General features: G+C 39.6%; 1 protein-coding gene across 1 annotated transcript in view; it reads left to right on the forward strand.

Annotated features, from left to right (window-relative positions):
* The window catches only part of OCA2 (OCA2 melanosomal transmembrane protein), a 166,653-nt gene that overhangs the window by 19,303 nt on the left and 133,136 nt on the right, over positions 1-14,214 (forward strand). The window contains exon 2 of the mRNA XM_015851083.3: positions 5,064-5,350. Within this exon, the coding sequence (XP_015706569.2) occupies positions 5,085-5,350 (266 nt within the window). The 5' untranslated portion in view covers positions 5,064-5,084. The remainder of the gene's footprint in view (positions 1-5,063; positions 5,351-14,214) is intronic.

Consider the following 14,214-nt stretch of genomic DNA (forward strand, 5'->3'; position numbering starts at 1 on the left):
CCCAAACCAGTCTTGCGTACTTCCTACAGATAGAAGCGCTTTCTATTTATAAGAGAAAACCTCCCAGTTAAGAAACACTGAGAATTCTTGCTTGCAAATCACAGTGTTAGACACCTTTCCTCAATTTAAATAAATATAAATAAACATGTTTTGGCAGTCATTTATGTGGGAGTGCATGCGTGTGTGGTGTCTGTTTTATAGGCTGCAGCTCTAGGGATGGATTTTCCCCAGTTCTTGGCCAGGGATATGCATGACAATAGCTCTGCAGGGATCAGCCTCCTATGGGAGGATTTCAGAGGTTTAGTGCTGAAGCTCTGATCTGTTTTCTTGTGTGGGCCACCAGCTAAGAGCTGCTCCTCTCCTCTCTGATGCTGTGACAATTTTAAGGTGTGTTTACCACAGGCAGCCAGTACAGTATCACCTGTGTGACTCATAAGAAAGCTGTCATGAGATGTATACCTGGAGGGAGATGTGTATACAGAAGTGTGCCTTGGTGGTTCATCTGCCTTTGTGTACTCTCAGTGTGAGCACTGCATGAGCTTCCTCCCAGCAGTACCTCCGTAGCGCTCCTTGTACAGGGGCAGGCTGAAAGAGGAGTCAGTGGGATAGAAGTTTATTTAGGCTGAGATGACGCAGAAGCCCTTCCTCAGGTGGACAAGATTTGGCTTTAATTAGTCTTGGGTGAGATGCTCCCCAGCAGACATGAACAGCGGGGGATAAATGTGAATGTTGTTGAAAACACAAAAGCAAGGGAGGTATAGCGGTATGCAAAGTTAGCAGGACCACACAGTTCCCTCAGTAGTTATTTTTTTTACAGTTGGGTTTTTGTTTGGGTAATGCAGAGGTGACTAAGTGTATCAGTAATATTTTTTAACGTCTTTTCAAGTCTTGGTGGGAGAAAGGCCTTGATGCATTGTGAAATACGCAAGACAGAAAACATACTGCTTATGGAAATTATCTCAAGATGACATATTTTGTAGCCTCGTAGGCTGTAAGATTAAGCTCGACCTCATTTTTGTTTTCAGAGATGCTATGCTGTGATTATTGATTCTCAGGAATATAATGGTTTAAATGATGATATATTACTAGCTACATCATTTGCCACTAGCATTTTGTTTTGCAACTAAAAACAGGTTATGCAAAATCTCTTCTATAAAACATTTTAGAAAACTTGTTCATCTTATTAGCAACTGAAAACTTAAAGGAAAAACAAATTATTTGCACGTATTCTAAAAACAGGTGTTGAGCTGGGATGAAAGGGATGAAAAGGGACAACGAATATTGCTTAAATATTGTACTAGCTCTTTCACAGTCAAACTCCAGCTGGATGGTTGTTGAATCAATTACTAGCTGTGGCTATAAAACCTTTGGTAGTGCACGGCTCCAGACAGATGAGCATTAAATGAAATTTCCTTGGTCAAAATATCTCCTCACCTTCTCATGGTAACTTCTCATCTATATCTCCTTGTTGATGGTGAAAACAGCGATAAGAAAGCTAAGGAAAAAGTAGAAGTGAAGAAAAGTTCTGTAACTACAGGGAAATGCAGTCATTTGAGAATTTCTTGAATGGTAAATGCACTGAAGTCTCAGAAGCTTAGATACCATGGTGATAGTTGCCTTAGCAATGTTTTAGCTACGTAGGTAATCACAATCAAACTCGTCTCTAGTGGCAAAATGATGCTGTATTATTACTATTTTTTTTCTTTTTTCTTTTTTTTTCTTTTTTTTTTCCAAACCTTTTTTGAATGTGCAGTAATGTGGTTATGATTTTGTATTCAGGCATTAGATTTTCTTTCAGGCTTCTTGTCACACATCACAGAATCACAGAATGACCTGGGTTGGAAGGGACCTCAAGGATCATGAAGCTCCAACCCCCCTGCCTGGCAGGGTCACCAAACTCCCACCTTTACTAGATAAGGTTGCCCATGGCCCCATTCAACCTGGCCCTGAACATCTCTAAGGATGGGGCATCCACAACCTCCCTGGGCAGCCTGTTCCAGGACCTCACCTTTCTCCTAGTAAAGAACTTCCCCCTAACATCCAACCTAAATCTACCCTCTTTCAACTTAAAACCATTTTCCCTTGTCCTGCTATTATCGGCCCTTTCAAAGAGTTCACTGCCCTTCTGGTTGTAGGTTCCCTTCAGGTACTGAAAGGCTGCAATGAAGTCACCCCACAGCCTTCTTTTCTTCAGGCTGAACAAGCCCGGCTCCCTCAGCCTGTCTTAATAGGGGAGGTGCTGCAGCCTCTGATCATCTTCGTGGCCCTCCTCTGGACCCTTTCCAACAGCTCTCAGTCTTTCTTGTACTGAGGGCTCCGTACCTGGACACAGTACTCCAGATCGGTCCTCACAAGAGCAGAGTAGAGAGGGACAATGACCTCCATATCCCTGCTGGCTACCCCTCCCCTGATGGAGCCTAGGGTACCATTTGCTTTCCAAGCTGCAAGAACACACTGCTGGCTCATGTTAAGTTTCTCATCCATCAGGACCCCCAGGTCCTTCTCTGCCGAGCTGCTCTCAAGGACTTCTCCTCCCGGTTGTGGGAGCCACTGTCCTTGGCATTCTTTTATTTTTCACTGATGTTAATTCTTAAAATAAATGTCTTTCATGCTAAGGCTCTGTACTTATAAGAGCCTAACTAATTTAGTTCTTGCTCACCTCAGGATATATCCATCTCACACTTTTAGGGTGAGACAGGATCAGTTTTAGAGCTTGTGTTCATGTTCTCATCTCAAAAAAGCTAGTGCAGGTGGAGCTCATGTTTCCACAGCCTGACATCTCTTTAAAGCCTGTGTATTTTCACAGCAGGTGTTCAGACAAACCAAATGTTATGAAAAAATGTAATGAGTGGGCAGATATCTTAGTTTTGACTTATGGAATGTCTTGATAAAACTAGTATGCAAATCCATTAAGTGAGACTGAAGATGAGAACTTGTTTTTTTCCATTTGCAGTTGGAAGTACTTGCATTCCAAAGTTATCGAAAAGTTATCTATTAGAGTGAAAGGCAGGTTGTGATTTTAGAGTGGGCTGCAACTGGTAGGGCAGCAGGCTACTAGAGGTGGCATGAGGGTGTTGGGGCTGGTGTTGGCTCTCTACAAACTGTGAGTTGGCTCTCCCGACACTGCCAGCTGTTGGTCTCAAGGTCCAAAGAAGTACAGCTCTCCAAACCTCTCACTCAAGACTGTGTGTTGGATCACCAAAACTCGGTGCTTTCCAGACCGTGGAGATGCAGTGGATCAGCTCAGCGGTGGTGCATTTGGTACTACACCAGCCATGCTTGTGCTCTTTGTACTGAGTGGCAGATATAACAGTAACAAGAGAAAAACAGTACAAGTAATCAAAGGCTCATTTGTGTTGATGCTAATGAAGGGAAGAGTCAAATTAGTCAAACTACTTATCAGGACAGATGAAGAAGATTATTATATGAAAGCTAAGGATGCTGGTAGTAGAAAATTAAAGAAATGCAGTGCAAGAGAAGGAAATGCCACCTGGGGATATTGTTATTAAGATTTGGTTTGTAGGCCTGCCTTTGCTTGTAGCCAGGATCTGTGTTTCTAGTAGTATGTATTTTGGCCTTTCCTTTCAGGAGCCTCTGTCACCTTTCAGCTTTTATGACCAGGAGAGCCCAAAGCTGCACAGATCCATGATCAGTTTTCTGTTATTTCCATATCCAGTGATTTCTCCTGCTGGGCCTGTTCTCTAATATGGTGCTGTTTCTGCCCCATGGCCCAGCATGTCTTATCTGCCTGTCCTTTGCTGAGGTCTCCAGAGGAAGGAGCTCCAAATGGCTGTCCTCCCTTGCTGTGGGGATGCATGAAACTGACAGACCTGTGTCCCAAGGCTGTTGCTGTCCTCACTGGTGGCTTTGTCTCTTCACAGTTGAACAGGCCCATAATTACATCCCCCTGCATGCATTCAAGAAGGGCTGCTCTCTCATGCGGTCTCTGTGTCTGATTTGGGCACTTTGTGATATTCTGAAGTGCTTTTTTTGTAACTTTTCACACTGAATTGTAATGATTAGAGAATAAAAGCTTTTCGACTGTTATGCACAAAGTTTTATTATAATCACTGTTAATAATCGTATAATAGAACCTAATTTTCATCAAGGTTGTATTCACATTTTGTAAGTGCCATTGGCAGCTGGTAAAATGGAACGCTGTCTCCATAAACCTCAAGTTTCCCGTCTGCTTAACAAGGGGCTGCTGGCTGTGATACCACTTCAGAGCAGCAGTGGCTTTCTGTGGGCTGGGAAGACAGTGCAGGATCATTGCTGTGGGCAGGGGAGGAGCTGGGTGAATGGGTGAAATGCTGTTGTGAAAACCCCAGAATCTGTTACACAATAGGAGATTTTTCTGAGCCTGGGGTCTCTGAATGGGTTCCTTTTGGTCCCAGGCCTGCCTCTGAGCAGACAGTGGCAGACAACAGAGGCCTGCCTCTGTGGCAGACAACAGGCCAGTAACTCGGCCGCATCCAGCAGGAGCTTGGGTCTTCTCATCTTCACATCTGATGTTATCAGCACATAAATCTCTTCAAATTGGCCAAAATTTGGTTCCCAGCCCCACTTTCCAAGTGCTCTGTAAATCAGAGTTAATTCTTCCTGGCATTAGCTGGATTTCCACAGATGTAAAAGGATTGGTGGTTTTGGTTTTTACTTCATAAGTATAAAGATCGCTGATAGCGCTGTGGTTGGTTGTTTCTTGTTAAGTATAGACTCAATGCTTGTCTTCACTGATCCAGAGGTGACTATGGCTCATTGTTTGGGACAGGAGAGTGCAAGTTCTGGGTGAATTTGTGGGAGAAAATTATGGCGGACATGGAAAAGATCTCTTTACATATCTTTATGCTCTTTATAATGGCTAATTTTGAAGTTGCAAGGAGGTTTAAAACTCTGAAAATATTCCTGGTTGAAATAAATCTACAAGGGAAATGGTCAAAGGTGAAATAAATAAATAAATAATGATAAAAAAAATTGATTGCTTCACATTTTTAACTTGCTTGTACTGGAGTAAATACTGAGTCAATTCAATTTTGTCCTAATATATTTGTTTTTGCTTTCTTTAGGAGAACTGCCCCCAGGAACAGATGTACTTGGATAGCAGGGATGACAGTATGGTTTCTAGACAAGAAATGGAGCTGAATCAGACCCCTTCGCATCAAACCAGTTTATCTGCGACAGTGGCAGCCAAACCGGGGAGCAGAAGTTGCAGTGAGCTGTGGCTCTTAAAAGAGTATCATGGCATGGTAACGAGTCTTGGGGAACCACATACCCCCTGTGATAAAGCAGCAATAGAAGAGGATGGCTGCATTGCTCTGGGGAAAGATTTCAGTCAAGTCCCCATGCAGGGAAGGTAAGAATAAGGACAAACACAGTTTTTATCCCTGTTCAGATTTATTTTTACTTTCTTGCAGAGAAGATATGTATTTTCAATAAGCAATTGTTGTTTCTCCCCTAAAGAGAATGGGAAGCTTAATGGGGACATCAAAGCAGTTTTAATTGCCTAAGGACAGTGGTAGATCACTAGGTTTCCAAACTAATCTCAGTTTTAATAGCAGCCGTGGGCCAATTTTGTTTTTTCAAGATCCCTTTTCTTCTCTAATTGGTGTCACAAACTACACAGAATTAAGGAAGTTTTCAGGCCCCAGCCCTGTATCTTTAGGAAAGCTGCATGTAAACTTCCAAGCTGCATCTTAAGACCACAAACTGAATCACTATGGCTAAGACTGGAAATGTAAAAATGGCACTGTTAACTGATAATAGATGTGATGTTGCCACATCACATATTGAGTGTGCAAGGAATACACTCCTTGTGTTTCCTTTCATGAATCAGGAAGAGTGTAGTCATGGGGAGTGGCCGTCCAGTCTTTCCTAGTGAAAAAGATTAACAGTTCTACTTATAGGTATTCAGAAATATAATATATAAAGTGAGATAGATGTTGTATCTATCTGAGCTCCTGAAGAATACAGGCTGCCTGGGGGCTTACATTTTGAGCAAGATGGCTTAAACTGCAGTGGTTAAGTGGAATATCAGCACAGTTTCCAGATCCTGATGCTGGAGACTCCTGTCATAGGTCAGGAAAAAACAGTAGATTTCAAAGCAGGCTAATTTTCAAATAAAATTTAAAAAAGTCAATTTAAAATTAAATATACAGAAATATATTGCAGAGCAGGAGTGTAACCAGAATCCTGGGGAAGTTTTACTCTTAGTTAAATAGGCTTTTCAACCAAAAAGTAGCATTTCATTCCTCTTTGCAGTGTTCTCTGCTGCTTTTGTGTTGGTCAGGAGTTGCAGCCTCAGGGGCTTTTCACATTCTGGGCATGCTGGTCACATCCTTGCACTGCTGGAAAAGTGCAAGGTGCGTCCTGTACCACTACATGTAATTTAGGAGGAAATCTACTTGTATTGGGAGAACTGAAGGTTTGGGGCATTTAGTAAGTTCTTTGATCTGGACAAAGCAGAATCAGGTAAGCTAGATGAGCTTTGCTGCTCACATTGCTTACCTAAAGTATACATGTACTCTGTAAATCTACATCAAACAAAGTTAAGGTTTTATGAGCATGTGAAGGTATTTACTTCAGAATGAGAATTGGAAATCGTTATGGCTGTGCTTTTGAAATATTAAAAAATAATCAAATGGACAGCTTGACCACAAAAGCCCTATAAATCCTTTGGAAATGATTTTTGAGGTATTTGAGGATTTGTTGAGCTGACCAAGAATTTTACGGACAAAATAAAATCTTTTAAAAGTTCCTTAGTTCCTTTGGCATGTGGAGGCATTAAGCTAATGTCATCTAGTTTTAAAAGAGGATAGTAAGTGCAAGCTGTACACAGTGTCAGAAGGAAGGCAGGAAAAATGCATCTGGAGACAAGGATTTTCATTTGTGCATTCTCATATATGTCTAATTACTGATGTGTTTACAAGTTCTATGTATTGTCCTGTTAACTATCCTGATACAGGAATTGAAAATACTGTCATATTCTTCCAGACTAGCTGTCAGCTTGCTGGCTGTATTTCTTCCTGATGTTTCTCAGTGGGTAACAGAAATTTTTGTACTGGCTGTGTGAAACTTACAATGAACCATGTTTGGAAATCATGATCACAGGTGCTAGAGATGAAAAATGCTTTCTGAACCATGGGAGAGCCCATCTTCCTGCAAGGGCGGGCAGTAGCTCCAGGTCTTTTAATAACATTGAGTAAATAGTACTCCTATTGAGTAAAATGTAGTCATTGTGTGATTTAGGGATAGATATACAACTAAAGAGCCTTTTCCATTCTGTCTTAGGGGCAAATACGTATCTCTTTTCTTATAGTAATAATTAGGGTCTGGGAAAGGACCTCCTAAATTTCTTCTTGTTCGATTTTTACCTCTCTTGCTTCTGCAACATAATTGATTTTTTTTTTTTTTTCTATGTGGAGATGAATCTTATTTGTCTTTTAATGTGTCTTTTAGCAAACGTATGCTAGGTGGAATTAAAAAACCAATGTGATCTCTATGACTCCTCTAATATGAGTAATTACCCTTAAATCATTGGGACTACTCAACAGAATTCGGATAAAAACATGCATAAACCTTTGCAAGTTCCCAGGTTGTTTGATTAGTTTCAGCAGAACAATAATTAATAATTCAGCAGAATAATAATTATCTTTTAACGTAAATTGTTCTTAGGCTTGGAAAACTACTATTAAAAAAAAGAGAAGAGCAAATCTTTTTTTTCTTTAAAAGGGTTGACTAAATTGGCATGCCTGTATGGTTTGTTTTAACGCATCTACTTAACTTAAATTGCTGAATTATCTTTCAAGGATAAGATTGCCAGGCTCTCTAAATTGTTCAAATGTATGCTGAGACAAGACTGTCTACAGAATATATCTCAGAAAACACAGGATTTATCTCAGTCACTAATATCACCTTTAAAAAAATGTTCTTGAGTTATTTGGGGTCCTTTTTCTTTCTGAGCAGATAGATTGCCACTCTATTCTGGTCTGAACATTTCCATTTGTCTGCAGCATAATCCTGCAGGTATTTTGTCGTTAGTTTGCATATGGTCATGAGCTGCCTGCCCATCAAAATGCCTTCTCATTTCCATCATGTATTGAAGAATGGCTCCTTTCAGGCTTCACTGCATTGTGTTAGGTTCCCCAGGCCCTGTGTGAAGAAGTTTGGACCATCCATTTTGGTCCTGGAGCATCCTTCAAGCTGAAAGAAGCCAGCCTTCTTGTTAAGAACATACTTCCTCCAGTATTGCTTACTGTAGGAAACACAGGCATTTTCTTCTGAACTGGAATTCAAATGAGTTCCATCCCAGTGGGAATGCAGCTGGCTGAGGTGTATGTTTATGCTGAACTGCACTATGTGCTATGGTATGCTCTATTGGAAATGCAGGTTTAAACGTAGTACAAAACACCAGTGCAGACTTATTTTTTATTTTGAACTTTGTTCATTCTCCTTAGCCTTTATCAAAAGGATCTATTTTTAACATCTTATTAAGGAAAGTTACTTTTGCAGTCTATAGACATTGATCCAGGACCTTCTTAAGTCCCTTACCCTGCAGGAAGATTTCACATTGCTCCGTGACAGCATGGACAGTGTTTTTTATGTCAGCCCAGACATATTCAAAAGCATGGCTTACTTCCTTCCATCTTGTCTCTGCATGTTCAAGTTGTGGCCACAAAGGAAGGTTCCTTGGTCACCTTGATCTTATCATCATTAGTGCTGATTCCACGGGAGAAACCAAATGACATGGCTTTGTGTCAACCAAATCTGAAATTCTTCTTTATGATCCACAGCGAGGGAGTGATATCAGCTCCTTTCAACTTACGAGTTAGTGAGCCTCAAAGGCCACTATAGAAAAATATATTTCTATAGAGATAAGATGTATAGTAATCCCATGTAGCCAATTATTTTGTGTTGCTATTTAAAACTATATTAATGAAAAATGAAAGGCCTTCTTTGGAATATAAAAGTGATGGAAGAGTAGATAATTGAGTAACTATACCCTGTGGCATTCATTTCACGTTGCCCTTCTGGTCCCTTTCTCTCTTTGATTTAATTTCTGGCTGTAGCTCTTTTAGGTAGTCAGGTAATAGCACTACCTTAAAAGTAGGGAGAAAAAAATCAAACCAAAACAGAAAACTTGGCAGTTCTTCATTGATTTTGTTGTGAACTTTTAATGAGAAATTAGACAGTGGGGAAAAAAAAAGTGATGAAACCAAGGCACAGAATTACTCCTCTGAGGTTATGTTTATATGAATTTGGCACTGGAATTTGTTGTTCATTTAATGTTATAGTCCTTGGAAGTTTTTTATCTTTAACTTTTACGTCTCATTAAAAAGATTCATCTCTGGGGTAACAGAAAATAGCTCCCACCCTCCCCCCTCTTTTTTTTTCTGCTTGAATTTATGTTTCATCAGGTAAACCTATTTATTTCAGGATTTCTCCAGTCTCTCACTTTCATTTACATAGTGCTCACTTCTGTGAGAAAAAAGTAAAAACAATCAACCAAATCAAATTCTTCCTTTGCCCCAGATCTGTGTCCACAGGATCAGTAGGGAGATGACTGATTGGTTAGCAGTGAGAAGGACAGTGAGTCTGCTCCTTGAGTGATAGTGGAAGGAAAGGAGGAATGTCGTTGTATAGCATAAGAGAGCTAGTGGGCTTCACTTGAGCAAAGGATGACTGGTCAGCAGAAAGTTTTCATTTAGTTTTCTCTACTAATGAAACATACTGAGACCTCACTCATGATAAATACACATGTGTTCAAAGTTATTTAACTTTTCTATTGCCATGTACTGTTGAACATCTCAGTGCTTAGTTATTATTATGACTTACAGTGTCTCAAATTGATAATATATTACCATTTCTGTTCTATCATTAGCAGACTAGAACCCCAGCTGCTCACTTGTTTTTTGATTCTGACGGGACGCTTTCTTAAACAGAAATACACCAATATCAGTTTTTGTTTTGAAGTGCTCAGTTGAAAGAATTAGGGCATACTAACTATTTCCACTATCAAGAGAAAAACTAAACTCAGCACTAAGTGAAACATTTGCAGTGTATCAATACACAAATATTATATTTGAATTCTTGTGACACTGTGAAAAACAAACAAACTAAAACAAACAAACAAAAAACACTATTGAATTTTGCAAGCATCTGCTCTCTTTCTAATAACTAATAACATGGTTGTTTTGGGTTCTTTATAGTTAGACCTTTCTCTTAGGCCCTTCCCTTCCCTTCCCTTCCCTTCCCTTCCCTTCCCTTCCCTTCCCTTCCCTTCCCTTCCCTTCCCTTCCCTTCCCTTCCCTTCCCTTCCCTTCCCTTCCCTTCCCTTCCCTTCCCTTCCCTTCCCTTCCCTTCCCTTCCCTTCCCTTCCCTTCCCTTCCCTTCCCTTCCCTTCCCTTCCCTTCCCTTCCCTTCCCTTCCCTTCCCTTCCCTTCCCTTCCCTTCCCTTCCCTTCCCTTCCCTTCCCTTCCCTTCCCTTCCATCTTACTGTTTTAGTTCACAATTCTGCTTGTTAATAGAGATGTGCTTCTATACGCCCAACACTTTAAAAGTCTCTCCTGTTAGAATTAATTAGCATCAGAGTGGTTTGTCCTCTTTCATTAGAAGCACTGGAAGTCATTTCTCAGCCACAGCAAAAATTTCCAGGGTAGCAGTGGTCATACATTTAAAAACTCAAGTTCATGCTAAATTGAATGTAGCTGATGGCAAAATAGATAAGTGTAAATGGAAAAAATTAGCCAGTGAGTTTAAAAAAAATAGGGTCGCAATCTGTAGACAGGCAAATCAAATGTTTTTTTTTTCAAAAACTGCTATTCATAAGGAGCTCAAGTGATTTACTTACTGAAATACAGCAAAAGCTGATATATGAGTCACCAAAATGCTTACTGACAGTGACCAAGCAAGCAATTCTCTGCTTGATAAGTACTAATGGGACTTCAGGGGCAAACTAGAATAATTGTGCTAATGGACCAGCAGAAGTCAGACCGCACAGAGCTCTGTCCACAGCAGGTCAGAGCTAAGTCAAGGACAGCACACTGAGCTGGAGCCAGGTCCTATCAAAAAGAAGTAATGCACTTGTTTATTTATTTATTTATTTATTGCTTTGCAAATTTTATGATTTTTTTTTCAGCCAGGGTGAAATAGAAAACAGATTGGCAGTTAGGAAAACTCACAGTTCTCAGAAATGCAGCAGAAGATACTGACTCAGTACAGCCTGTGAATTAGCATCATTCAGAAGCAGCTGTGAAAGGCTGTAGGTTTTGCTCACACCTTCTGAACTGTTCCCTTTTCTGTGCAAGTCAGCTGGGACAGTAAACACAGTCCATCTGCCAGTGATCCTGGAGGGTTTTTGTAAGAGCTCTTTTGCCTGAAGTGAAGCTCTGGCAATGACAGAATATGAAATCTTTTGACTCAGGCAGCCATGCTGACAGTCACATTGAACTGCTGTGTGTCGGGGAACTGCCTTTGCTCTTTGAGGAGGCAGTGCCATGTTATTGATGAACTTACTGTAAGAAGTCTAATCTTTAACAAATACAGAATTTTGAGTAGAGCAGGTAAATATTTTTAGTGAATTTTCTAACCACTGCTGTGGGCTTATGCAATTAACTTTCTCTGCTGCTTATAAAATAAAGAAGTAAAAGCGGCTTGAAATATTCTTTTGTCTCTAATCATACTAGGAGTGATAGAAGCAACTCTGCCTCCTCAGCCATGTCAATGACATGTGAGCTGCAATCCTCTTTTAGGAGTTTATTGACAGCTGGTACATCATGTAACCCTCTTAGAGTGAAAAGCAAGAACCTGAATTTAGTGGATCTGTCTGATAAAAGGAATGGTAAACCCAGAAAGGAGTGTAACAAAGAACCCAGTTCTGTTTTGTCTGATGTGTCTTTAATTGTGCAATCTAAACAGCAGGGCTATGCCATAGTATTAAGTAAATAAGCAATTCGTAACATCTAGCAGCATGTGGCTATGTGTACTCTGTGGGGTGGCTCCCACTGCTTTTTAGACCAGGTCAATACAACCAAATTCTCAGTGCAGAAGTGCTGCAATGAATTGTCCCCCAAAATGAGCTATGTCAGAAACTGTAAGGAATAGAAAGTAAAAATTTTGATCATCAACTTGTGGAAAGCTATTGATTCTAACCACAAATTAAATAACAACATACACTCATTACAAATCTGTTCATAGTTGTATAACAGTATTGAAGAGGATTATAGGGCTAGAAATATTCCAACTAGACTATTTTTTTTCCCAGAAGACAGACTATCCTTGGCAGAAAAGAATGATACATTGTCAGAAATATTTGTGTATGGGTAAGATGCCAGTCACAATTTTGAACCTATTGCTGTGATAACTGAAGTTGAAAGAACTCCATTAATGTCACTGGACCTGTCATCTTCTGCTGGAAGTGTGAAATTCTGAGGCAGAATGCACAAGAGCTCCACATCACAGGCAATTAACGAATGTACTAATATATGTACAATTTAGAGGAGGACTGATCATTTAATTTTTCTTGTGTCAATCCAACAAATGTTTTAGGTAGGATAGAAAAAAGTTAATTTTGGCTCTTCATACTTGTCAAGCACTGTATGAATCTAGGTAGATTTAGGTCATACAAATGCCTTTATATCAGAAAGTACTGACACCAGGTTCCTTATATTTAACAGTATCCTTTTACTTGTATATAGAATCAGGCACCATGTGCCTACTCAGACTGCATATTTATTTGGGAACTAGGACTTGGTGTCATTGCCTACATCACATTTGGTCTTTGTTAACAAGAAGAATGCTCTTCATAACTTAACTTACCTTGCCCTGTTGAGGTTACAGTGTTTGGTTACTGACCAAAGTTAAATTTATATATAAATTGCAATAACAACACAGGGCTGAGAGTCTGACCACACCTATTACAATGAAGAAGAAATGTTGATGGTGTCTATCTTTCCTTTCTAAATCAGCAGCCTTTACAAACAGAAAAAAAAGTCTATACATTTTTGTCTTAAGTTCAAGTTTGGTCTTTTACCTCCACCATGCATCACAATATTTTCCTTCTTCAGCTTACACTTCTAAATAAAGCTTCTAGATGAGTTAATTCCTGCTTTAGTTCTTACACTGTTCTGACTAACTCTCACATTGCATGACCTTAACATAAAATATACTATTACTTCTCATAGATTTAAAAAAAAACAAAAAACAAAAAACTTTTTACCAATTGTAACCTACTTTTAAGTGCCATGAGTTAAGTGTAATGCCATTATTTGGGCTTTAAGGTTGTTATTTTTTGTGTAGAGAAATAAGCATCATTCCATGTTGGTTCCTGAGGTGCAAAAGAGCTACCTCTACATGTTACAACTTAAAAGAATGACTGTTGCTGGTCATCTTATTGTGCCTCTCCTGTTCTTTCTCTCTATTCAAAAGTACCAATAAAACAACAAACACAACACTTCATTATTCCTCTGCCTAGAGCACATACTTACCCTTCTTTTTCTTTGTGTTTCCATATTGTTGGAGTACCCTTGACCTTTCCCGCTATGTCATACTTTATTGATAATTTCTTTCTGCAAACTACTTGTGCAGACCTTATTAAAAAGATTTTTGTTAGTTCACTGGCTGTTTATAGCAACAGTCTGTTGCTGTTTTATTAAATAAATATATGTGAGAAGCAGTGTTTTGTTAACACTATGTCTAGCTTTCATTCATGTGATGTACGTTTCAGTCTTCTATTATTTGGAGATGTCCTTACTTTAGCAGCACTAAACCTTTTTAATACTTACAATCAAACTGCTGTGTAACTGCTCCAACACATAGCAAAGGACAGGCTTTGCTTTTTTCCTGTTGAAAAGCCTGTCATTTATGTGATTTTCCAAATGCTAAGAGGCATTTTTGATCGAAAATTATTCAGGCAGAATACCTTCTTGCAGAAACGAAACGCAATAATCTTTGTTCTATCTTTAATAGTTCAAATTTCCTGTGTTCCATGACATCTCTATGAGGATGGGGCCAGTTACAGAGATTCTTTGAGCCAATGTCTCTGCTCTTGGAGACAGTCACATTGGTTTTTATTCTTTAGTGCAAGTCATTTGTAACAATCTGCTGTTTTTTCACCTCTCTGTGTAGCAGCTTGGAGCCTTCTACCTTAATGAGAGGGAAAGGATAGAGAGAAGCTGATAGCAACGAGCAGCTGTGTCAGCATGGGGTTTCCCATTTTCTGTA

Source organism: Coturnix japonica, chromosome 1 (genome assembly GCF_054131305.1).
Source record: "Coturnix japonica strain WE chromosome 1, WE-NBRP24, whole genome shotgun sequence".
Classification (NCBI taxonomy): Eukaryota; Metazoa; Chordata; class Aves; order Galliformes; family Phasianidae; genus Coturnix; species Coturnix japonica.